Source organism: Rattus norvegicus, chromosome 18 (genome assembly GCF_036323735.1).
Source record: "Rattus norvegicus strain BN/NHsdMcwi chromosome 18, GRCr8, whole genome shotgun sequence".
Classification (NCBI taxonomy): Eukaryota; Metazoa; Chordata; class Mammalia; order Rodentia; family Muridae; genus Rattus; species Rattus norvegicus.
The window spans coordinates 72,836,188-72,861,342 of NC_086036.1; the positions used below are offsets into that span (position 1 = coordinate 72,836,188).

Genomic DNA, 25,155 nt, shown 5'->3' on the forward strand with positions numbered 1-25,155 from the left:
TTTATGACCACAGCCAACAAATACCCTCAAATTACACTAGTTTATAGTGGAAAACAGAGCCTCACCTATGCTGGGTGTCTGTCTAGCTTTTTGATCTGGCAAACACTTTCTTAATTTGTTGTGTAAAGACTACTGCTCCTACGCTCCCCTGAAACCAATCTCTGTTTTCCCTGGTGAGTGTCCCCCTCCTTCCAGCTGGAGTGATTGCTTTCTGAGGCATTCAAGGAGGCCAACAACCAAGTGCAAACGGTTTCCTCTTTTCAGGACAGCCCAGTAGCAGCCACCCCAGGGTAATCAATTAAGTAGCTTTTACTGATAACTAATTTACAGTTTCCCAGTTTCAATTTCACAAGATGCCTCTGAACAGTCACTCAGGGGCCTTTCTCCATTGGAGCTATTTCAGGCAAACAATGTCTAGAGTAGTACTTTTCTCAAAGGCCCTTGCCTATGCCATTCTGACTAAAGAACAGGTCTGGAAAGTGTTTATCTACTTGGGTTTTTTTTAATTACTAATAAGTGCACATGCTTCAAAAATATAAAAGTATATTTTAAAAATGACCTAAGATATCGTGGTCCTATGTCTGTCTCTCCTCCCTCCAGGTCCTCCATGGAGCTCCACTTCAATGAGTTTTTATTAGAAATGATCAGATTATGCATGAGGAATGCCATCCATTGTTGGGCAGGGCGGTGGGGACAGGACCCAGCCTTCCAAGTTTTGTGTTTTGAGACAGGGTCTCACTCTATACCCCCTGGCCTGGAACTCACTGTGTGGTGGGGGTTCTCCTGCTTCAACCTTAAGAACTGGAGTGACAGAAATTATGTCACGCCTGACTCCAAACCTTGGGAAGCACGATTTAGAGTCAACACTGAGTTTAACAAGGTGGTGTTTAATTTCCCAGCCTCAAGTTCTTCCTTCCGTATGTCCAAAGTTAGCTGTCACAAGTCAACAGGTGTGTCTCATGAGCTAATGATCTCGCCATTGAGGAGGAGCTGAATGTAGGCTTCCTCTGCAGTGTGCAGACCCTACTTGGTACTCCCTTCATGTTACCCTCTTGCAAAAACAAAACAAAACAAAACAAAACCAGAAAGAAGATGACAGATCTATGTGGGCATGGAAAGTGCTAACCTCTGCTACCTTGCTCATCCTGACCCAGCTTAATCTCTATCCTCCACTAGTGAAAACCTCATAGTTGCCCTCTCGTCTCCATCCACCTCACTGAACAAATGACCTGTCAACATACAGATCACCTATCCCACAGAGGGATGCTATTCTGACATTCTCATCTCTCTACCCAATTCTCCATCCTGGACACTGCTCTCTACAACCCTGACCCTCTCTCCACCCCACCTTCATTCCAAGTGCCTTCCAGCTCTCTCTTCTCTTCCACTTTTTCCTATGTCCTTTTCCTCACGCTCTCCAGATGCACTGCTCATCAATGCAGCCTGCCTCTGGGGTAAGGCCTGGGCCTGTGTCACTCCCCTCTGTTGGCAGGTCCTCTGCATGCCTGCTGTGGTTGTGCAGTGCATGGTCTGGAGAGAGATCAGAGCCACCCTCGCTATTCCCAGCTGAACTTTCTGGATGATTTTAAAGTGGCTCCTTAAGCCTACCTCAGTTTCAGTCTCCAATTAGATTGAGATCAGTAGAAATTAGAAAAGTCTTCTGTAATCAATCATCTACTTTGACCCCAAGAAGCTTGCCTAAAATCATATGGCTAGAAAGAGAAGGCTCTAGAAATCAAACAGGTCACCTGACTTCAAGGCTATGTCACTGTCCATTAATTTTCACTGCCTTAGGTTCCAGGGTTCCAGTAGTTATAGCCAGGTGCTGAAAATCTTTCTTACAAATCTTGTTATAGTCATGGAAATTTCCAAGGCTGAGGTCATCGCGCTCCCAGACCCCTGTATTTCCTGACTGTGACTCTTTAAATAAAATGCACCTGCGCCCCTTGCTTTTCTTGGAACCCTTTTTCCTTGGCCCTGGGGCCTGCTAGGAAGCCTTTCACCTGTCCTTTCCTTTCTGCATCTTTTTCACTGTCTGTTTTCTTGGCCCCTATAGTAGGATGGTGGGCTTTTTCTATTGTAATTTTATGATTCTATAATTTATTTATCATGCATTATTGTGCCTCTAAACAATATGAGTGCCTCTGCAAGTGGGGGCACTTTATAAATAAATGATCATATTTATTGTTATTAATAAAAGAAGCAGCCCACAATGCTCCAGGAGCCCTGGTCTGCCTCCATAAATTTGTGAATCGAATAGCAGATCTTACCCGGCTCACCACCGCTGCCAGTTCTCGCATCTCACTGTTCATGCCAATAAATGCACTCAGAGGTTTCAGCAATCGCTCCTGGTGAGAGGAGCAGATAGGCTAGCATTACAAAACTGCTTCATAATTTAGGAAGAAAAACAGGATCTTGGCGATATAAGTGGTGCCTGGTTGCTATGACCTTTGACTAGATCTCAATGTTCTCTGGACTCAAGACGATACTTCTGCAAGTTCCACTAGATTTGGGCAGTTTGAAAGGGGAGGCATGTATCCTGGTCACTTACTGAAGGGTCTGGGTTACATTCAAAGGTGTTCAAGGCATATTCACTAGTGGCTCCTTTGATAGCGTCTGTGAGCAGTCCTCGGAAGTCAATGATTTGGCCCTGAAAGGGAGCAATGGTTATTTAAACCATGAACACAGGAGAGAGAGCAGAGAAACCTTGGCAACTTTAGTAGCTCCATGTACCTATCCTTGCACAGCAGCAAACTTCAAGGCTTAAGAGAAAGCTGGGGGCTGGAGAGATGGCTCAGTGGTTAAGAGCACTGGCTGCTCTTCCAGAGGTCCTGAGTTCAAATCCCAGCAGACACATGGTGGCTCACCATCACCTGTAGGTAATATGTTCTGATGCTCTCTTCCCCCTTCTGGTGCCTCTAAAGACACCTACAGTGTACTCACATACACAAAAAAGAAATAATTCTGAGAGAGAGAGACAGAGAGAGAGAGAGAGACAGAGAGATGAACTATTGCTGAATAAGATGATGTGCTAAAGTCAGGACTCAGTAAAAATGAAAACTAAACTTTTCAGACTGTAGTTATATTAATAAAATCCGAGGGCGTTTTGCATTGCTGACTAATCTGCTGTCTTACATGGCTACCTGCCCTGTCTGACCACATCCTTTTAAAACACTATACAGGCTGGAAGAACCCACTGGGGCACAGGTAGAGAGAAGCCCTCTGTGCTCACTGCATTAGCACGCATCATTCAGAGAAAGCCAGGACAGAACAGTATGCAAGGTTCTGATCACTCCTGCTAGTGGTGAGTGGCATTTTAATTTTGTTTCCCTGGAGGGAAGCCAGAGGCTTTAAACAATTTGCCCAGGGCCACCCGACTAACAAAAAGCCTGAAGCCGGGACTCAAACCAGATATTTGCTATTCTGTTTGCTTCTGGAATATCCTCCATAGGGTCCTGTGTTTGAATGTGGTCTTAAGAGGCCCTGACGGGGGGCTGGGGATTTAGCTCAGCGGTAGAGCGCTTGCCTAGCGAGTGCAAGGCCCTGGGTTCGGTCCCCAGCTCCGAAAAAAAAAAAAAAAAAAAAAAAAAAAAAAAAAGGCCCTGACGGCAGCCTGTCCAGAGGCTGTAGAACCTTCCGGACATGGTGTCTGCCTGGCACACACCAGCCACTAACAGTACCCTGTGAGGTTACTCTTGTCTCTGACTCTACACCCTGGCTTTCTACACCCTGGCTGGCTGCAAGCTCTCACTATCACAGACAGGAGCCATGCCGCCATGCTTGCCTGCCGTGGACACTCCTGAAGCTGGGCACCAACTCCTTCCTCCCTTAAGTTGCCTCTGTCTAGCACTGGTCACCGTACAAAGCTTATCTAAGATGCTCTTCCAGGCTCCTGGGACTGTGCCCTTAGGGAAGGAGATTAACAGAGTAGGCCAATTCCTTAGCGATCACCAGTACTTACTGAGTGCTTACTCCGTGGCAGGCAGAGATGGGACACTCGCTCCCCTCTCCTTCTCACATCGGGTGATGTGATGGTCTCCATTTTACAGATTAAACAAACAGCAACACATCAGGCTTGGATGGTAAGAACCTGCCTGACCCACTGTGCACTTGGGCAGCCTGACCCCCAAGCCTGTGCTCCAAAGAACAACACACTTTTGACATTTTTGCCAAAGCTAGAGTCCCTGACATGATGATAGAAAGACCCTCTTAGGGGAAAACCCCTCGGCTCTGTCACTAAGCCCATGAACAGTTGTGTATAGGGGAGGGGAGATTTATATACATTTTACCCTGAAGCCATTTCTGCTAGAAACAGAATTTATAGCCAGATTCTTTCAAAGGTTAAGTGCTGGGTTAAATAGTCACTTCCTTGTGACCCAATCAGAGGCACCTGTTTATATGAGTGTGAGCCATTCACGAGAGACTAAAGCCACAAAATTGCTATGCACACCACAGGGGACTAAGACTGTGACAAGGCAGTGAGGACTAACAAGGGACCATCTTCCAGGGAGAGGTGAATGCACTGTCTCCTGCTTCAGTCAGTTCTCAGAGGCCTGAGAGGGAGCCCATGAAGCCGCCTGTGTTGTGCAGGTCCGTCAGTCTGGCAGCCCTTCTAGCACACATCACAGCTATCAGTTTGTCTACAGAGCAGGCCGGAGCGGACCCAGCAGCCCATGGTTCAACAGCTTCATCGAAGGAGAGGAGATAAGGAAGAGCAGCTGGAGGGTCCCTCAGCAGGAGTATGTGTTCCTCCTTGTCAAAGGATCCGCTAGCCCTGCCTTTTGTTACACCCGTTCTATCTGGGCCTCTTCTCCTGAAGGAACTATGATTGACAAAGCCTGACTTGAGTTTCGTCAGTTAAAAAAGGCAGAAATACCCTGGGTTCGGTCCCTAGCTCCGAAAAAAAGAACCAAAAAAAAAAAAAAAAAAAAAAAGGCAGAAATAGCTGCAAATCTTTAATCCCAGCACCCAGGAGGCAGAGGCAGGTGGTGAGTTTGAAGCCAACCTGGTCTATGCAGTGAGCTCCATATCAGCTACTAAGACTGTGCCTCAAAACAAGCAAGTGAGCGAGCAAACAAAAAACCAAGATGGAGGAGGGAGGAGGAGGAGGAGGGAGGAGGGGGAGGGAGGAAGAGGAGGGGGAGGAGGGGGAGGAGGGGGAGGAGGGAGGAGGGGGAGGAGGGGGAGGAAGGGGAGGAGGGGGAGGAGGGAGGAGGGGGAGGAAGAAGAGGAGGAGGAGGGGGAAGAGGAGGGGGAGGAGGGGGGAGGGGGAGGGGGGAGGGGGAGGGGGGAGGAGGGGGGAGGAGGGGAGGAGGGGGAGGAGGAATGGGAGAGCAGAAATATCTGTTAAGCACAGGATCAGCCCTAAACCACCTAACCTTTCACGGTTACCCTTCAGTCGGGAGCCATGCTTCCGAGCAGAGGGACATCAAACAACTAACTCCCCTTGGCAGGCCACAAACAAAGAAGCATAGGACCACAGCTCAGTAAACAATGCAGCACACCAATGTTCATCGTGGTGATCGTGGTATTCTCCACGTTTTCTTAACCATTTCTGATGCCAGAGAGCGAGTACAGAGTTTTGTGAACGGCGGACAAACACTCTGCACCCGATTACACCCCAGCTGATCACAGAATTTCGAAGCTGAAAGGGACATAGGACCCCCTCTCTTCTGAACACTTCCATTGGAAAACGAGGAGACTGCGATCTCTAGAGAAGGATCATTCTAGATCATCCTTCCAGAAAGGAGAGGGTGACCAGAATCTGATCCTCGTGGGATGTTCCTCTCATCTTACCTCCCAGCCGACCTTTAACATTTCTGTCTTTACTTTCATATTTGGTAAAAATCGTGCACTTTATTTTCCTTTTTCTAGAGACAAATAAACTCCCCTTTTCACCCTAGGACCCGAGCTCCACTTACCCTTCGTGGGTGGGCCTTTTCCTCTGGGCTGTCTTTGTGGATTTTTGATATGTTTAGGCCAAAGTCAGAGCTCTCTGCTTGAGCATTAGTGACACTCTCCTGGAGAAGGAGGAGGATTGTGAGTGGCTAGCTGTGGAAATGCTAAGACCCTGGCTCTGACTGCCCATCCTCCACACAAAAGCCAATGGATGCTGGATACCCCTTCTGTATTATGGCCAAGTTTGCTCAGATTTACAGGACCATGAGTCAGTGGCTCACTGATTTCACTGATGTCTCTGTGTCCATGAGGAAGGTGCTATTCCCAGAGGCTGAGAAGACTCCAGGCTATGGCTTCTAAAGCTGCCCGCCCATGGGAATCCCTGTACTCAGCCCATCCCCACCCACTGGCTTGTCTTTTCTCCTCTGGCCAAGGCTGGTGAGTCTGGGGATTCAGCAGAGTCACCCAACCTCCTATGAACTCAGCTGTCCCATTGACCTCCCTTCTTCCTTGGGGACAGTCAAAGACCCTCTTCAAACCAAGAGAATTCCGTGGTTATTTCTCTTTGTCCCACTTAGTCTTCAGCACTAATTTCCTGTTCCTTTTCTCCATTTCCACTGGTCCTTTCATGTAAAAACCTGGAATGTTTTGTCCTAGATAAGAAGATTCTGGATGGGCCTACTTCTCTTGCTGCCTTCCCTAGTGTTGAGCTATGAGGAAACACTAACACTGTGTGTTTTACAGAAGCCCAGAAGGAGAGGCCAAATCCTTCCAGCCAGCCCACCCCCTTCTAGTGCCCTCTCTCCGCCGAAACTAGAAAAGGCACTGACAGGTCCAGGCGTCAGCCCATCTTCAGCTCCTGCACACTAAGTATCACCAGCACTCAGGGACCTCTACAATTTAGGTAAATCGTACAGCAATTTTTAAACAGGGAACCACACACACACACACACACACACACACACACGCACACACACACACACACGCACACATACACACACATACACACACACGCGTGCGCACGCACACACGCACGCGTGCATGCACACATACACACTCGCACGCACGCGCACATACACACACATGCGCGCGCGCGCACACACACACACACACACACACGCACACAGGCATGAGATATTTTTCTTGAGGCCACCCATCAGCCAAGTGTGGATTACCGACATCAAGCAGTCATCTTGACCTGTTTGGGGTGTTCCTTGACAGATTTGGTGTCTCCCGTCTTCACTGTTGAAGTTTTGGGTCGTGACTTCTGGTGATATATCTTGGGGAGATTTTGACAATTGTCATTCGTCAACCTAAGGAAGGGAACAAAAACCTCCAGGAAAGTATTCTAAGCACTTAACTCACGGTAAGTAAAGAACTAGGAGAGCATATTAAAGCAAGTTCCTGAAAGCCACAAGGAGACTCTCCCACCTGCACCATCTGCCTCAGTTTGCCTGGCTCGACTCCCTCGGGCTGGACCCCTCCTCACTGAACAGGAGCACTCACTTCCTCCCAGGACCCGCCTCGCCCTTGTCCATGCCACAAAGCATCCACACTTTGGCAAGTTGTCTAGTTTTCAAAAACCCACCCACGTGAATAAAATTGTTTAAATCTAGAAGACAAAAACAAACAAAAAACCCAACAACAAGTATTGCTTTGAACAGTGGTTCTCAACCTGTGGGTCGAGACTCCCTTGGGTGTCAAATGACACTTCCCCTGGGGTCGCATGTCAGTTGTCCCTGCACGTCAGATATTTACATTAGATTCGTAACAGTAGCTATGTTACAGTTATGAAATAGCAAAATAATTTTATGGTTGGGGGGTCATCACAGCATGAGGAGCTTACTCCCACTGTTACTATCTCTCACTGACCTTATGGGCATCATCAGACTGGAAAAGATGTCTGGGTGGAAGGAGGAAACAGTCCTCCCATTCAAGTTATGAAACATCAGAAGACTCAGGGGTCTGTCCGGTTGAGTACACTGAACATACTTCCTTCAGGTAAAACATCTCTTAGCATGTTCTACACAGTAAATATCAAAGTGGGCTTACGGGCTGGAGAGGTGGCTCAGTGGTCAAGAGCACTTGCTGCTCTTCAGAGGACCTATACCAGGCAGCTCAGAGCTGCCTGTAACTCTGGCTCCAAGGGATCTTACACCTTCTTCAGGCCTGGACAGGTAACCAACCACACGTAGATACACACAAAAACACATAAATAAATGATAAACTACATTGGGGGGGGGAGCTTACGGAAGGACAGCAAAACTTAACCCGTCTCTACTGACACATGTTGTTTGTCTTTGCAAAATGATTTCTCGTCAGTATAGTTCATTTCTGGAAAACCAAACTGGTGGGACTGAAGTCAGAAGAAGAGTAGCACCTCTGCAAAAGATGGCGTTTCCAGTAAGGAAGGGGTAAAGGGAGCCTGCTGGGCTGTGCAGGACATCATAACACACACATTTGAGTTTGTGTTACACTCACTACAAGGGCAGGACTAATTTGTTCAGTACATTCTCACACACACACACACACACTCACACACACACACACACACACACACACACACACACACTCACGAACAGTATAGGGATGCTTGCATTTTGCAATGGAAGCCAATGTCAGAGACAGGCAGGACCTTCTTAGGAGGCAAATTCGAGTTTGTAGTCTTAATTCCTCTCTTCTCTCAGCTCTTTGCAAGGAATCTGCAGGAGGTTCACAAGAACAATGACTCTCATGCTCTAAATGATCTCAGACAGCTTCTGCCTTGGTTCCAGTTCATTAGGGAAAAGAAAAGTTGTTCATCCCTAACATAACTACCTGACCATGAAAATAGCCCATGCCCATAACATCACCAGTGCCCACGCACTGGTGGTGAACTCATGGGAAGTGGGCATGGGCCGTAGCTAGGGCATCGTTTCTCATCTCTAATATGAGATTAAAAAAAACAAACAAAGTATGCTTCAGGTCTTCTGCTGGCGCAAGAATGAAATAATTATGAAATGAATACCAAGCAATTTATACCTAAACACTCTCTAATTAGGGTGGTTTAAATGAAGTTATAGATCATACGAACACAGTGGCGAGGAAAGCAGCAGACATAACCTTAGGAGGTGAATGGGACGAGCACACTGGTCTGCATTCTGGCCAAGCGCCCTAGCTGCTGCTGCCGTGCTGTCTGTTGATGAGGTCTGAGAGCACACGTGAAATCACACTTCTCACAGGCTGTGTTGCCTCGGGCAGTGTCCTTCTTGTCAACCTGACTTCTCGGCTTCTGATTTCACTTCATGAAGGCTACTTGTTAGAGCCTGAGCCTTAGTCCATCAAATGCCATTATCTTAGGCCCGTCCTACAATTTTTCAAGCCTTTGGACCCCGATCTGTCATCTGTCTCATTAGATACCTTCCCCCCCTTGGGTCATCAGCCAATCTGTAACTGCGAGCAGTCTCAGGTATGAGGAACAGTATTAGGAAATGTGGATGATTGGTACACAACCAGAGGACACACTCTGTTACCAAGCAACTATCTCAGAAGAAAACTGTGCCCGGCTAGAGAGAGGGGGCTCAGGCACTGAGAACACTTGTTGATCTTAGAACCTGAGTTCAATTCAAGCACCCATGTTGGGGACATCACAACTACCTATAACTCTAATTCCAGGAGACCTAATGCCCTCTTCTGGACTCTGGGTTCTGTACAGATGTGGTGTACTCACACACATAAATAAAAATAAAAATATTTTTGTTCAGAAGCCCACAATGTCCCAAAACACTACCCATTGCTTTTCTGGTTCTCCTTTCTGACAAACCACTTGGGGCTAAACCTTTGTGCTTGCCCTATATAGACATCAACTCAGAGGAACTGTGGAAACCCCAAGTGGCTACACATACCTCCCTTTCCTTTTACATGTTGCTGTCCTGCGTTCACTCACCAAGTATGTACCAGGTAAAGTACCCCAGTACGTAGCAGGTGTTAGTGAACAACAGAAACCACCAGATCCCGAGGACATTCCTGAGGCGGCCTCCTACAAGGCCCTCACCAGAGGCTGAACAGCTTTATGGGAACCATTAAAGCAATAGCACCTGTCCCAAAGGACAGTGCCAGGCAGCGCTGCCCTCGGGCAGAAGAGCGGTGGAGTCACTGTTCCCAAGAAAGTTACAGGTGATGCCGTGAGGCCCTTTGAGGTCTCTGGGTCCTTTCTTCTCTGACTGGATACAGGAACTGAATTCACAAAACTAAAGCATGGCTGGGGAGGGGGAGAATACACATGGTACACACCTCTCAGGACCTAATAATTGCTTATTATGTCAAGCTAAGTTTTCTTTTTCTGGCACATTCCAAGTTTGTTTGTTTTTTTTTTCCACTGCTCTGGTTGTGTTGTATGGTTCCTTCCAGAATCATACTTTCACCTGTCCCTGAGCTTGGCTTTTTTACCTTAGCAAAAACCTATAGCCCCTGCTGCCCTAAGGCAGCCAACACTGGGGCATATGCCAGAGGCTTGCTCCATGCTTATAAAAATAGGCGGTGGGAACTGAGTGTCAGCCATTCAACCTTGAAGATCCAGATGTTCCAAGCCACATAGACAAGAAAGGCAGGATATCATTGAACATAATTTCAGTGACCTGGAGAATCTAAAAATGCTGGCTTCAGTCAAACCAGTGGGACAAGGGGGTGGGGGCCTTCAAGGTCACATGGCCACAGCCTGATATTGGGGGCAGAGAGTCCTGGAGTTGCACTCATGAAAGAGATCCCATAGACTCTTTTTTTTTTTTCAAAGCTGTGGACCGAACCCAGGGCCTTGAGCTTGCTAGGCAAGCACTCTACCACTGAGCAACCCCTCCCATAGATTTTAAGAGTTGAAACAATCAGGCCTGGCATATAAGTACTCATCTAATCCTAGCACCCGGCAAGCAAAGGCAGGTGGATCTCTGTGAGTTCAAGGTCAGCCTGGTCTACACAATGAGTTCCAGGAAATCCAGGGGACTGCACAGAAACCTTGTCTCAAAAAAATAAAAGGGAAAGAATGAACTAAGTTGATGAAATGAATCACTTTACCTTTTGTTCTTCCCTCCACTTCTTGAAGATATATTATTTTCTACTGTGGAAAAACAAACATTGGGAGAAGGGGAAGTGTTTAGTTTTTTTTTAAGCCATGATTTTTTTTAAGATGTATTTATTTATTATATATAAGTACACTGTAGCTGTCTTCAGACACACCAGAAGAGGACACCTGATCTCATTACAGATGGTCGTGAGCTACTATGTGATTGTTGGGATTTGAACTCAGGACATCTAGAAGAGCAGTCAGCGCTCTTAACCACTTAACCCAGCCCAAGAGTTTAGTTTTAAGAGAGTAAGCAAACATCCGTGAACATTTTCTTCCAGTTTTCTTACACTGTGTACTTTTAGACCACAGACCGCTACCTCGTCAAATGAAAAGTGAAAGGACCAGAAAGGAGAAGCAAGTTCTAGCTTCTCAGGCAGTTTGGGTCACATAGACAAAGACACCCAGGCCTCAGGAAATGTGTAGCAGACTCCACACTAGGGACAATACCCACACACATACTGGCTTTATGGCTTGACATTCTGATAAGTTTTCATAAATTTGCCACTGTTTCTCTGAGTCACAGAGCACTCCAGAAACCCATGAGGCTGACAGGAAAATTTACTGAGTCAAATTCTGCCAACTGACCTTTAGAACGAAAACACTGAATCCAAATCACAGGAGAAAATGGGTGCCAAGCTAGATGAGGATGGGACGTCTAAAATTCAGTCCCTGTTGGGAATAGCGCTTATCTCTCTGTGTCAGGAGCCAGTGCCAGCTCAAAGACCGGCCAAGTGAGCCGAGTTCTGAGCCCTTCACTGAGTAAAGAGCTCAGAGTAAAGAAAAACTAAAACTAAAACTGCAGGTCTCCTCCACCTCTGGGTTTGGCTCTGGTTGTTTTTTAATTGATGTTCCTCTCAGTTTCCTGGTCCCTACATGAAATGTTAAACTCTGCGGCTTAACAAGTGCCTCGAAAACAGGACAATGATCTCCCTGGGTTTATAATTACTTCCCCTACTTACAGACTTCGAAGTCAATGTTACTACAAAACCTAGGACCTTGGCTTTAGCTCTTCCCTCTAGCCAGCCTCCATGACTGCTGACCTGCGCTGGTCTTTGCATTCTATTGATCCCCATCTGGATTGATGGCTTTCAAAAGCATTTCATTATCTATACATGAGCTGTTAGCTTCACCAATGCTCATCTCCATGTTGTTTTCAAGATAGATAATAGGGCTTCCTAACGAGAAAAGGTCTTTTGTCATTTATAGTCTTCCAATAGCCCTCTTCATCACTCCAGAAGCCAATGCTGCCCTTCTGAAGAGCACTGGGGCTCTGCCTTCACTGCCCTAACGCATGCTCCTCAAACAAAGACCAACAAGACAGGAGGAAGTCAAAAAATCCAGGCAACCGTGTGTGAACGGTCAGTTCTGGATCTGAGCTAGGCTCCAGATCCTCTGGTCTACTCTTGCAGGCATAGAAGGGGACCATCCAACCATGTGTCTAGGAACACATGCTGGGGGAGGGACAGGCCAACCTGGTCCCCAACTTTACATCTTCAGACCATCTCCCCACACCTCCCTAATATTGGGATTACAGATGTGGCAGCTGGAAACACCATTCTCAACAAAGGGCTAGAGCATCATTTTTAGCATAAACCTGTGTACCTTGGTCTGATGCCTTCTTGACCACCTTGGGGTACTTCTGGAACTTTACGAAATAGTAGCTCTCATATTCCATCAAAATAGTTTCCAGGTCAACGTTGTCACAGACTTCAAAGCGCCGTAGTCCCAGTTTCGTCTCCTCCTCCAGGGCATTAGCCGCATCCATATAGCTGCCAGTGTTACATGAGAGAAGAACGGGGCTGGGCTAAAGAAGAAAATCGGACAGGACTCGCAAGTCCAAGGGGACGCAGTACAAAGAGCAAGCCGCTGTCAGGCAGCACATCACAGAGCAAATTGTGTGGAGACTTTTCCACAGCAAGGAACATTACATAGGATTTTCTGCTTTGCTTTGGGTTTTGGTTTCTTGGTTTTGGTTTCTGGTTTGGGATATTTAATGCTGTTGAACAGGTTGGGTCTCTTTGGTTGTTGTTGGTTTGGGTTTTATGATTTGTTTTCAGGTTGGTTGCTTTAGAGATAAGGTTTCAATACAGCTCAAGTTTCTCAGGATTCATGATCCTCTGAGGCAGTGAGATCGTAGACATGTAACTTAACCATGTGTGAAATACACCCAACACTGTCAACCACAACACTTCTGACTAGAAGCTACCAATTTCTACTGACATCCGGTGATGCTCCCATTGTCCAAAACTACTTTGAAAGTGCTTTAAAGGCTGGAGAGATGGCTCAGCAGTTAAGAGCATTGACTGTTCTTCCAGAGGTCCTGAGTTCAAATCCCAGCAACCACATGGTGGCTCACAACCATCTGTAATGAGATCTGATGCCCTCTTCTGGTGTGTCTGAAGACAGCAACAGTGTACCCCCGTATACATAAAATAAATAAATCTTAAAAAAAAAAAGAAAGTGTGTAAAGTCAAATGAGCAAGTTAATTAAGAAACTGTCATTGGACTGCCTTTCCTTGCTTTTAGCCAAATAAGGGCGTGGCTGCTGTATTGATTACTTTTTTTGTTGTTGTTGTGGAGAACATCACTTATTAGGAAGGGCTCACCAGTTATAATAAATAAACTATATTAACAAGAAATGTTAATAGGAAGGGACTATACTGGAGCTTGGTTGTAGAGTGCTTGCCTGGGACTCATCAATAATAATAATAATAAAATAATAATAATAATAATAAAGCGATATTATTGTTAGTAATAATATAGGAAACAGGTGGGGAGAAACTGCTCTAAAAGTCCCTGCTTTTGAAAGGTCAGAAAGGAGGGGCATCGTCATAAACGCTCGTGATAACGTACCCTTCTTGTGTTAAGTAATGCAAAATCAAAATGAGAAGATTTTTGCGCCGTGCTTCTGTTCTCATCTCGTACTGTGAACAAAGAGGAAAAGTTAGAAGGGACAACAAGATACATCAGTGCTTTACAGCATAGCACTAAAGGCTTAGAGGGAAAGGCAATCTGTCAAAACGGAGCAGCCTGTCTTAGAGGCTGGCCAGCCTCTGTGGCCTCAGAGGCTGCATAACGTTCTTTCTAGCGTCTCTTTCTTCAGTCCAGCTCCTCATCAATAAGTTTACGAGACGCCGACTTGAATTAGGGCTGCACGTGATAAGATGAACTTCCTGGCAAGCTACACAGCCTATTAGTGCCTAAAACTAGGAAGAAATAAATATAGATACACCTGCTCTTTAGACCAGGCTAAAGAGGTGGTTATAAAATAAACTTGTGGGGGGCTGGAGAAATGGCTCTTCCAGAGGACCAGTGTCTGACCTGGCACCATCTGTATGGCAGCTCGTAAACTCTAATCCCAGAAGATCCAAGACCCTCCCCTGGCCTCCAGGGGTATGCTTTGACTTGGTGCACAGATACACAGGCAGGCAAAACCCATACAAATAAAGCATTAAGATAACATTTAAAGACGGCCCCATTCGCCCTGCTAGGAGTTCCACAAGCACACCAAGCTGCACAGCCATGACATATACAAAGAGAGGACCTCGGGGCTATCTCTGACTCTTTTGCCTGCTTCTGGGCCCTTTCGTTCCTACTGGGTTGCTTCATCCAGCCTTGATCTGAGGTTTGAGCCTTGTCTTATTGTATCTTGTTATGCCGTGTTTGGTTGATGTCCCTGGGCAGCCTGCTCTTTTCTGAAGGGAATCAGAAGGAGGAATGGATCTAGGGGACAGGGGAGGTAGGAGAAGAGACTGAAAGGAGAGGAGGGAGGATCTACTTCAGTCAGGATATATTATAAGACAAGAAAAACTAAATAAATTTTAAAAACTGGGATAACGGGGTTGGGGATTTAGCTCAGTGGTAGAGCGCTTGCCTAGGAAGCGCAAGGCCCTGGATTCGGTCCCCAGCTCCGAAAAAAAACAAAAAACAAAAAACAAAAAAACTGGGATAACAAGAAAAGGACAATTTTTAAAAATAAATGTAAGATCCATAAATCACCCATGACAACATATGTTCATGTGATAATATATCTTTTTTTTTTTTTTTTTGGTTCTTTTTTTCGGGGCTGGGGACCGAACCCAGGGCCTTGCGCTTCCTAGGCAAGCGCTCTACCACTGAGCTAAATACCCAACCCCAGATAATATATCTTTAATTCACTCAAAGTCCAACCCAGTTCCTGGATCAACTCAGTGATGGGGTCCCCAAGCCACTCAAAGGTGACCATACATCAAGTCCTCAGCCTGACCATGGAGGGTGCAGGGCCAGTACAGGAAAATCCAGTGTAATGAGGTCATCATCCAAGCTAGATGAGCATGTGCCTTATCCACAGTGCTATTGTGCACAATTTAGTACCCTGGAATTTCAAATTCTCTAAATATCTACATCCAGTAGCACTTCTAATTGAGAATAACTATCGTGATCTAAGGAGACTAAAGGTAAGAAGTGGGGCGGGGTTAAGTGGTCTCTGTGTACACCGGCTGGTGATTAGCTTTGTTTGTAGGATCCTTACTTAGCACGCACAGAGCCCTGGATCAACCCCAGGGTTGAGCCCTGGATCAACTAAACCTAGTACGGATGATATGGTACATGCGATGGACACAGGAGGATCATAAGTTCAAGGTCAGCATCAGCTACATAGGGAGTTTGAGGCTAGTCTGGGTTACAGAAAACTGTCTCAAAATTAAATTTATATACAAGTACTCATGACATACGTGACGGTTATAGTTTATAACTAATATTGTTATAAAACAAAAAAGTGTACATAATTAGTTATTCAAAATGCACCAGTACTTTTTCTTTCTTGAGCACATAGCCCAGGCTGGCTTCAGGCTTACCATGTACTTGAAGATGACCTTGAACTATGATCCTCCCGCCTCCAATCCCCCAGTGCTAGGCCCATGCCTATCTTCCCCTCTTTTGCTTTAAGTTACTTTCTATCGTATTAAAATATACATAAGTGTCCAGGTGAGAGGTACGGAATGCATTCTCACCCCACCGCCCTTCTTCAGAATGCTTCCACCCCCTCATTATCTACCGGCTCCCTGTCCCTTCTCCCAGTCCCTAGAACCAGCATCTGAACTTTGCATCTGTGACGTTGCCTATCCTGGGACCCCCACTCAGAGAATCACACAGTCTTTGTCCTTTTGTTTTTGGTCAGTTTTACTCAGTTCAAGGTCTTCAAGGTTCACCCACATTGTATCGTGTGTCAAACTTCCCTTCCTTCTAAAACTGCAAACTGGGGCTGAGACAGCTCAGTAGGCAAAGGCACTTGCCACCAAGCCTGACAACCCGAGTTTAATCCCTTGATCTCTTTGTGGGAGAACTGACTCCCCTGATCTCCACATTACATGTTCTTATGCGCATATATGTACACGTGTACACATACACACATACACACATATAATAAGTATAACATTTAAAACCATCATCTATTTTTTTTTAAAGATTTACTTATTTTGTATATGAGTATACTGTAGCTGTCTTCAGACACACCAGAAGAGGGCATCAGATCTCATTACAGATGGTTGTGAGCCACCATGTGGTTGCTGGGATTTGAACTCAGGACCTCTGGAAGAGCAGTCAGTGCTCTTAACCACTGAGCCATCTCTCCAGCCCCCCATCATCTATGTTTATGTGTAAGGGACTTTTTGCCCACGTGTTTGTCAGTACAGCACATGCATGCAGTGTTTGTGGAGCCAGGAGAGGGCATGGGCTCTCCTGAGGCTGGCCTTGCAGACCTGTAGGCTGCCATGAGGGTAGAACATTTCAAATCCTGGACCTCTGGAAGAGCAGCCAGCAGTCTTAACCACTGAGTCATCTCTCCATCTGTCACGTTTTAAAAATTGAAAATTATATACTATTATAAAACTTTTAAATAGTTTTTGACCTTTATAAAATAGTCTTTGGTCAAATTCTACTATCTTAACCCCAAACTCACTCTCTGTGGAGGAAAATCAACTACTTTAGCTAACCCAACATTCTGTTCCATGCTTCTGATTAATACATCAGGTTCACGAACTATGACTGCCCTATTAAGTGAGGTGAGAATTAAGCATATTACGCCCTCCCTTCCCCTTCCCCTCACAGTTATATCAGTATCCAGTGACTGTATTGTTAGGACATGTAAATGCTCTCCCCAGCTGAGCCACAAGTTACTATAGTTATTGTTCTATGACAATTTTTTTCTTGTAATTAATAGTTATTGTTCATTTTATTAGATTAGTTTTCAATCTTTATTGTAATAGTTTGAATGAGACTGGCTCCCATAGGTTCGGATGTTTAACTACTTGATCCCTAGTTGGTAGAACTTCTTGAGAGAGAGGAGGTGTGGCCATGCTGGAGAAGGTGTGTCACTGGGGAGCTGTCGAGATGTGAGCTCTCAGCTGCTGCTCCAGCACCTGCTGCCTACTACCTCAGGTCTGTGCCAAAGAAACTCTCCTATGAATAGCTGTGGTCATGATTCTTATCATAGCAATAGAAAAGTAACTTAATACACTTATCAGAAACCCAAAACTGCCACATCCCTTTCCTCACCTCGGAACACATCAGATAGGAAGTCTACTACATGTGTGCCTGCCCTCGCCCCATGGCGCTCCTCCAAGAACATCTGAGGCAGGCAAGCACAGGGAAATCCTGGAACCTAAAACTCCACTTGTCATGGGTTGTACGCACACTCCTATCCTAACAATGCCCCAGGCCATCTTGGACTCTCACTTGCATCAAGTTTCGAGTACACCCTGCACTCAACAATGCAGTAGGACTCTCTTTTACTTCTTGACGACTACCTGCCTTCTGTTGCTAAACACGTATTGGGATACATCTGGGAACCATGGACAATAGGTCTTTCTAGCCTTGACTGGTTTTAGATCCATTAAAACAAACTGTGTCCTCTGAGTGAACATACTGGGAAGATCCCCTATTTACTTACTATCCCATGCCTGTTCCCAATGTGCTATCATTGGACAGCACATGTGTAATAGGGGAAGGCTTACATAACAGCTCAAGCCTGTCAGTCAAAATAGAGAACCACCTACACTGCATCCCTTAGCAACTGATTCCTACTCCTGGACCCCATGAAAGGAGCATCAAGCAAAAGCTGATGGTCTTGGGCACTCTAGCTCAAGTAGGCTGCTGGTCCTTTGCAATGTGTCCTACATAAAACTTCTTGGGGACTGGAGAGATGGCTCAGTGGTTGAGAGCATTGACTGTTCTTCTAGAGGTCCTGAGTTCAATTCTAGCAACCACATGGTGGTTCATAACCATGGAATCTATAATGGGATCTGATACCCTCTTCTGGTGTCTCTGAGGACAGCTACAGTGTACTTATATATAGCACTATGGCCAGAGTCATGACCACATAGTCTCTTGTATTTGGTCTAGGACTCCCATATGTACAAAGTTTTCCCACCATAGTTACCTAATCTAGATAATCCCTCATAGACATGCCCAAAGACTTGTCTCTTCAGTGACTCTAAAGTTCATTTTAAATTTTTATTATTTTTAATTATGTATGTGTCCATGTGTGAGTATGTGCTTTTTTAAAAAAAAGATTATTTATTATATATAAGTATACTGTAGTTGTCTTCAGACACACCAGAAGAGGGCATCAGATCTCATTACAGATGGTTGTGAGCCATCATGTGGTTGCTGGGAGTTGAACTCAGGACCTCTGGAAGTGCAGTCAGTGCTCTTAACCACTGAGCCACCTCTCTAGCCTGTCTATGTGTTCTTTTTTTTTTTCTTTTTTCTTTTTTTTTGGTTCTTTTTTTCGGAGCTGGGGACCGAACCCAGGGCCTTGCGCTTCCTAGGCAAGCGCTCTACCACTGAGCTAAATCCCCAACCTGTCTATGTGCTCTTAAGGTGCCTACAGAGGCTAGAGGTATCAGATCTGAAATTAAATGTGCTTGTGAGATATCTGACCTAAGTGCTGGGAATCTAACCTAAGTTCCCTGGAAAAGCACTGTGTGCTCTTGAACTCTAAGCCATCTCTCTAACCCCCCAACCACCCAGGAGGGCAGCATATGCAGTAAACTGTTGAAAACTGACTCAATGGTTGATCGATAGGTCCCACCCACTGTGGATGGTGCTACCCGGGACAGGTGGGCCTGTTTGAATAAGAAAGGTAGCTGTGCTGGACAGTTTTATGTCAACTTGCCATAAGCTAAAGTCATCTGAGAGGAGGGCGCCCCAATGAAGATGCCTCCATAAGATCAGGTTAGGCACAAACCTAGGGCATTTTCTTAATTAGTGATTGATTGCTGAGGACCCAGGCAATTGTGGCTGGTGTAATCCTGGACTCCTAGTCATGGGTTCTATAAGAAAATAGGGTGAGCAAAGAATATTGAACAAGCCAATAAGCATCCCATCCCCATGGTCTCTGCATAAGCTTCTGCCTCCAGGATCCTACCCTGTTGAGTTCCTGTCCTAACTTCTCTCAATGATGCGCTACAATGTGGAGAGGTAAGCTGAATAAACCCTTTCCTCCCCAGCTTCCTTTTGTCCACAGTGTTTTACCACAGCGTGAGAAACTCTAACTAAGACAGCCGCTTTCTCACTCAACCAGTCCTGTGAATCTTGGAACAAGCCAGTAAGTGGCACTCCTCTGTCTCAAGCTCCTGCTTTTGAGATCCTGACATGGTTTCTCCCCATGATGAACTGTAACCTATTAGCTGAAATAAACACTTTCCTCCCCAGGTTGCTTTTAGTCATGGTGTTTATCACAGCAGCAGAAACCAAACTAGGAAAGAATTGGTACAAGTAGGATGTTGCTGTGGTAGACCTGACCACAGCCTTTATGCCCTGTGCTTTGTTATGGAGGATTTGGGAACATTAAACCGGAAAAGCCAGTTAGTGTTCAGGGCTTACTGGGCTGTTCCAGGAGCCTGGAAGGAGAAGGGGGGGAGGGGGAGGAGGAGGAGGAGAAGAAGAGGAAGAGGAACGGGAAGTGAAGGAGGGGGAGGAGGAGGGGGAGGAGGAGGGGGAGGAGGAGGGGGAGGAGGAGGGGGAGGAGGAGGGGGAGGAGGAGGGGGAGGAGGAGGGGGAAGAAGAGGAAGAAGAAACGGAAGCCTGGCTTGTGAAGTTTCAGGAGGAATCAAAGACACTATTGGGCTATTCGTGTATCTAAGAGTCCATAGAAGTGAAGCCTTCTGTGTCTTACTACAGCAACAATGCTAGTCATGTGGGGCTGAAGAATCAGCTGTTGTTAATAAGCGGCATGGCTGAGGTGGAACACTTGGGGAAGTGTTTCCTCAGTGTCAGTACACAGAAGCTGTGGTCTAGGAGGTCACAGATGCAAGCAACCCCCAAGAGTCCCCTACACAGCGCTGGTTTGAGGGCACGAAGGGGTCATGGAGAACAACTGAAGTGGGACACCATGTGGCAGGAGCCCCGAAGAAAGGCCCAGAGAGGCCATGAATGAACCGAAGCCTCGGCTGCAATGGAGACCCCAGGACACTGGCAATGCCAAGAGCACGAAGCATCTGCCAAGGACAGCATTGGGCGCACGCAGAGTGAGGCCAGACTGAGCCCACAAACAAGCTGTGTGTGCTGCAGATAGCAAGGCCGGAGAAGCGGGGCTACCCAGACTTTTGAGTCCCAGAGATCATAAATTCTAGACATAGGACACTGAGCTTTTCATACCATTTATACTATCGGCTTTGGGGTTTGCTTTGATCTGATTATAACTATGGCCTGGTTCTTCCCTCTTGAAATAAAAACATGTATGCTTTGTTTTGTTTTATAGGTACATGCAGTTGAGAGACTTTGGACTTTCAAAGCATCTGAATTTTTAGACTGTAAAACTTTTAATTAAGGTCACGTTATATGTTATATTATGATTTCAACATGAGATTTGAGGAACAAGAACAAAAGGTTATGGTTTAATGGTGATAGGTTTAGTACGTCAAGCTGGCAAAGGATAGATTGATAGATTGATGGTCAGCTTGATCCAATCAAGAGTCACTACAGAAGAGGGAGTCTCCATAGAGATAATGCCAAGGTCAGATCAGCTGTGGCCACGTCTGTGGGGAATTGCCTTGAGTGTTGATTGGTGCGGAGGGCACAGCATATGCAGCATATGGGGGGTGGTGTCCCACGTGGGTTGGTGTCCTGGGTTGTATAGGAAAGCAGCTGAAAGTGAGCCAGGGAGCAAGGCAATCTGCCTCAGTTCCTGTTAGGATTCTAGCCCCAGTTTCCCTCAGTGATGGACCGTGACTTGGAAATCTAAGCCAAATGCTTTCCTCCCCAAGTTGCTTTTAGAATCAGAACAAGCAAGATCTTTGGGACATCACAAAAAGATAAAATCTACAAATTATGAGCATGAAAGATGGACAGCTTCACGTCAAAGGCATAGAAAATACTTTCAATAAAGCCATAGCAGAAAACTTCCAAGTCTTGGGAAAGGTCCCTCTAATACAAGAGACATTTATAGAACACTAACTAGATGGGACAAAAAAAAAAAAAACTCCCCATGTCATTCTACAGTTAAAACTCTAAATATACAGAACAGAAAGTATACTGCAGCATGTAAGAAAGAAACATGTAATCATGTGTAAAGGCAGGTCTATGAGAATAATGGCAAATTTCACAACAGAAACTTTAAAAGCTAGAAGGGCAAGGAATGGTAAATTTCAAATTCTGAAAACCAGAGATACCAATCCAGACTACTATACCCAGCTGTTATAACTGACTGAGGAATTGAAGCAGTCCATGAAAAAGGCCAGCAAAGGAATCGAGGACTACTAAGCCAGCTCACAACGGGTGCTGGAAGGAATTCTTCAGATGTAAGAGAAGGATAAACATGTTTATTTTATTCATCAGTGCTCTCTAGAAGAGCAGGAAGAAGATTGGATTTCACAGTATGTCTGAATCATAACCGTGGAAGATACTCGATCAGGATGGACAAGAAGGTGAAAACTCAAACCAAGAAACCCTAACTCTTGAGATGGAGGGAACTCCAGGTCCTATGTTCATCTGAATTCTGTTGAGCTTCTCAGAAAGTCTGGCCGGATGGCACATGCCTATAGTCCCAGGGAGGCAGAAGCAGGAGGATACCAAGGTAAAGGCCACCCATTGTTTCACAGTGAGATCCTGTCTCAAAAAAAGAAAGGAGGAATAGTGTACCAGAGAGACGTGTCCAGTTTTCCTTGCATTCCTGGTAGCCATTCCAATTCTATCAAAAAACATTTGCTTTTGTTTGTTTCTCATTTACTAACTGCACAGTTCCACAGTCTTTTCCTCTGTGGCAGGAGGTAAAAAATCACAGAATACTCTTTGGTTTAGTAGAGTAGAATTCTATTTGAGATTGGGAACACTTTAAAAATGGCTTCCAAAAAAAAAAAGAAAAAAACAAACAAACAAACAAAAAAGAATAAAAAAAAATGGCTTCCAAAGGGCTGGAGAGGTAGCTTAACAATAAAATACAAGCGGCCTTAGTTGATTCTCCAATGCCAGGAAGAAGGGGGTGGAGCTTCTGCACTACATGTACTGTGGAACAACTTACAGTTGGAGTCATGGCTTAAATATAAAGTAACTTACTTTAAGGCAAGATAATTACAAAGTCACCATTTAGTACAGTGGCGATACAGAAAAAGCTAATGGGAAATATTTAAGATAAGCTTCTGTTGGGCTGGAGAAATGGCTCAGCGGTTAAGAACACTGACTGCTCTTCCAGAGGTCCTGAGTTCAAATCCCAGCAACCACATGGTGGCTCACAACCATCTGTAATGGGATCCGATGCCCTCTTCTGGTGTGTCTGAAGACATGTACATTGTACTCATATAAATAAATAAATCTTTAAGAAAAAAAAAAAGATAAGCTTCTGTCCAACACAGAATGCGGCTGTTCGGGTTTCCTATGTTGCTGTTATAAAAACCCTGACAAAAACAACTTCAAGAAAAATGTATTTCCATGTCAAAGTTCATCGCAGCAGAGAAGTCAGAGGCAGAAGCTTGCAGCACCTGGCCACCATCACTAATCAAGGGTGGAGAGCAACGGATGTCAGCCTGCTGCTTGCCTGCCTACCTGGCTAGCTTTCTTCCTTCTTATAAAGTTCAGGGCCTCTCCCTAGGGGATAGTGTCACCCGCAGTGGCTGGGTCCTCACACACCAATTAAGGCAACCAAGACAGTCTAAGAGATGGGTCCACATGTCAATCTGATCAAATTGAGGTGCTTCCCAGGTAATTCCAGGGTATGCCGAACTAACCAGAACATTGGTCTTACAGAATTGTGGGATTTTAATAGAATATCTTTTATTCATTGATAGTTCTATACATGCCAACAATTCATCTTGATCATATGATTCTCGTTTATTTTCTTTTATTGCTTTAAACAGGTTCTCACTCTGTAGTCCAGGATAGTCTGGAACCTGTTCTATATATCTCAGGCTGGCCTTGAACTGCCGATCCTCCTGGCTTTGCCTATGAGCCTGAGACACCATGCCTGATTCACAAAACTTTAAGTCAATGGTATAAAGTCTGCCAGACCTACAATCTCTTTTTGTTTGTGCCTTTCAAATTAGCATAGGAAATCATCTTCTGAATTAAAAACTAAGAATGAGTCGCCAACAAATGGTCAATAGAAAGTCTAAGTGGGGGTGTGCCCCAAACATGGACACAATTAGATGCTCAATTAACTTCTGTCTACCAATGAGAAGACGCCCAGGAGTGAACATCTAATCTAGGGGTCTTGTTTGTCTGTTTCAATGATCTGGCTGTTTATGTCTCCCTTCATTTCCTTTGTGGGCTATTGTGCCAAGAAAATGCTTCCATTATCAGATTCAAAATTGAATCCTATGATACTGTAGCCTGAGGAAAAGGAAGCGTTGAGCGTCATTCCCAGCTTTAGACCCCTAAGATATTTGGGAAATGGTACTGTATGTACACTGCACACAACAGTAGTGCCTTCAATCTCCTTTACGGGTGCAGGGGAGATTAATTTGCACGAGCTTGTTTCAATTTCTGTAATAAGATCTAAATTGCGCGCTGGGCTTTCCATCTCAAAAACAAAGTTAGGAAGGAGACCTCTCTTGTTTCAAATGCTTTTTATTATAGTTCTAGTCTACAGTCCTCAAATCTAATACTCATGGGCTTCCGTAGATATGCCCATGGGTTCTAATCAGTTTTTGATTGTTTTCTGGTTACCCCTGATTCTATCAAGCAATTTCCTGTATTTCAAAGGTCGTACATGTCAAAAGGCCACTGGAACTATATGTTCTAGTTCTAAAACCAGAAATAGAAAGTTCCAGAATCCAGGAAAGAGACTATTGCATTTAACGCAGAGCCAGAATCGATCAACTGCATTCCTGAATATAAAAACAAGTTTTGAGGTAGATTTGTAGTGGAAAAGTCTGTAACTTCGCCTTCTGGGGAGGCTGAAGCAGCAGCCAGAGTAAAGACCTGCCTTGACTACAGCATGGACAACTTAGCTTATGTCCAAATAAAAACCAAAAAGCTAAGATGGCGCTCAGGGGCAGAACGCTTGCCTCGTGTGCCTAAGGTCTTGGGTTCAACAAGAGCTAGCGCTGAGGAGGGAAACTCGTTTATAGCCATGATATTAAATAGTCTGCAGGAGGAGGCCCTCCAGAGTCTCGGGAGTTTGAATATTGGTCCTGGACAGTGACGCTGTGCCGGGAGTGTTAGGTGGTGCAGCTTTGTTGAAGGAAGTGCACGGCTACAGGAAGCCTGTGAGGAAAGGGGCTTTGTGTCATTTGTAGGTTGCTCTCAGCTTCATGCTTGTGCTTCTCAGCTTTCTGCTCCGACTGCCCTGCCTGCTGTCTGCTGCCATGATGTCCCTGACAGCAGACATCACGACAGACTCCAACGTTCTCTAACTGTGAGCCCAAATAAACTTTTATGAGTTGCCTTGGTCCTGCGATTCTATCACAGAGACAAAAAGTAACCAATACAGATATGAATTGGCTATTGGATTGGGGAATTCAGCAAGAGATTGAAAGCCTTTGGAAGCAAGAGAGATTCCCATACCATGCCACTGTTATTGAACACTGAACAAGGGTTAGAATAAAGGTCATTCAAAAGGTCATGTTTCTACATCCAACAGAAATGTACACGGGATGCAGGTGCGGTACACACATGGGACGCAGGCGTGGTATACACTTGTCATCTCTCTGGGAGGAAAGTCAAAGTTCAAGGCCAACCTG

General features: G+C 45.4%; 1 protein-coding gene across 8 annotated transcripts in view; it reads right to left on the reverse strand.

Moving 5' to 3' along the window:
* The window catches only part of Katnal2 (katanin catalytic subunit A1 like 2), a 76,125-nt gene that overhangs the window by 29,221 nt on the left and 21,749 nt on the right, over positions 1-25,155 (reverse strand). For 3 of the 8 annotated variants that reach the window (XM_006254971.5, XM_063277667.1, XM_039097298.2), the window contains 7 exons: positions 13,853-13,923; positions 12,602-12,768; positions 10,948-10,990; positions 7,097-7,211; positions 5,922-6,020; positions 2,552-2,650; positions 2,271-2,348 (listed from right to left, as the gene is read on the reverse strand). In XM_006254971.5, the coding sequence (XP_006255033.1) occupies positions 2,271-2,348; positions 2,552-2,650; positions 5,922-6,020; positions 7,097-7,211; positions 10,948-10,990; positions 12,602-12,768; positions 13,853-13,923 (672 nt within the window). Of the gene's footprint in view, positions 1-2,270; positions 2,349-2,551; positions 2,651-5,921; positions 6,021-7,073; positions 7,212-10,947; positions 10,991-12,601; positions 12,769-13,852; positions 13,924-25,155 lie in introns of those variants that run through there. The other 5 variants (XM_006254972.5, XM_063277668.1, XM_008772209.4 and 2 more) reach the window with 5 other exon arrangements.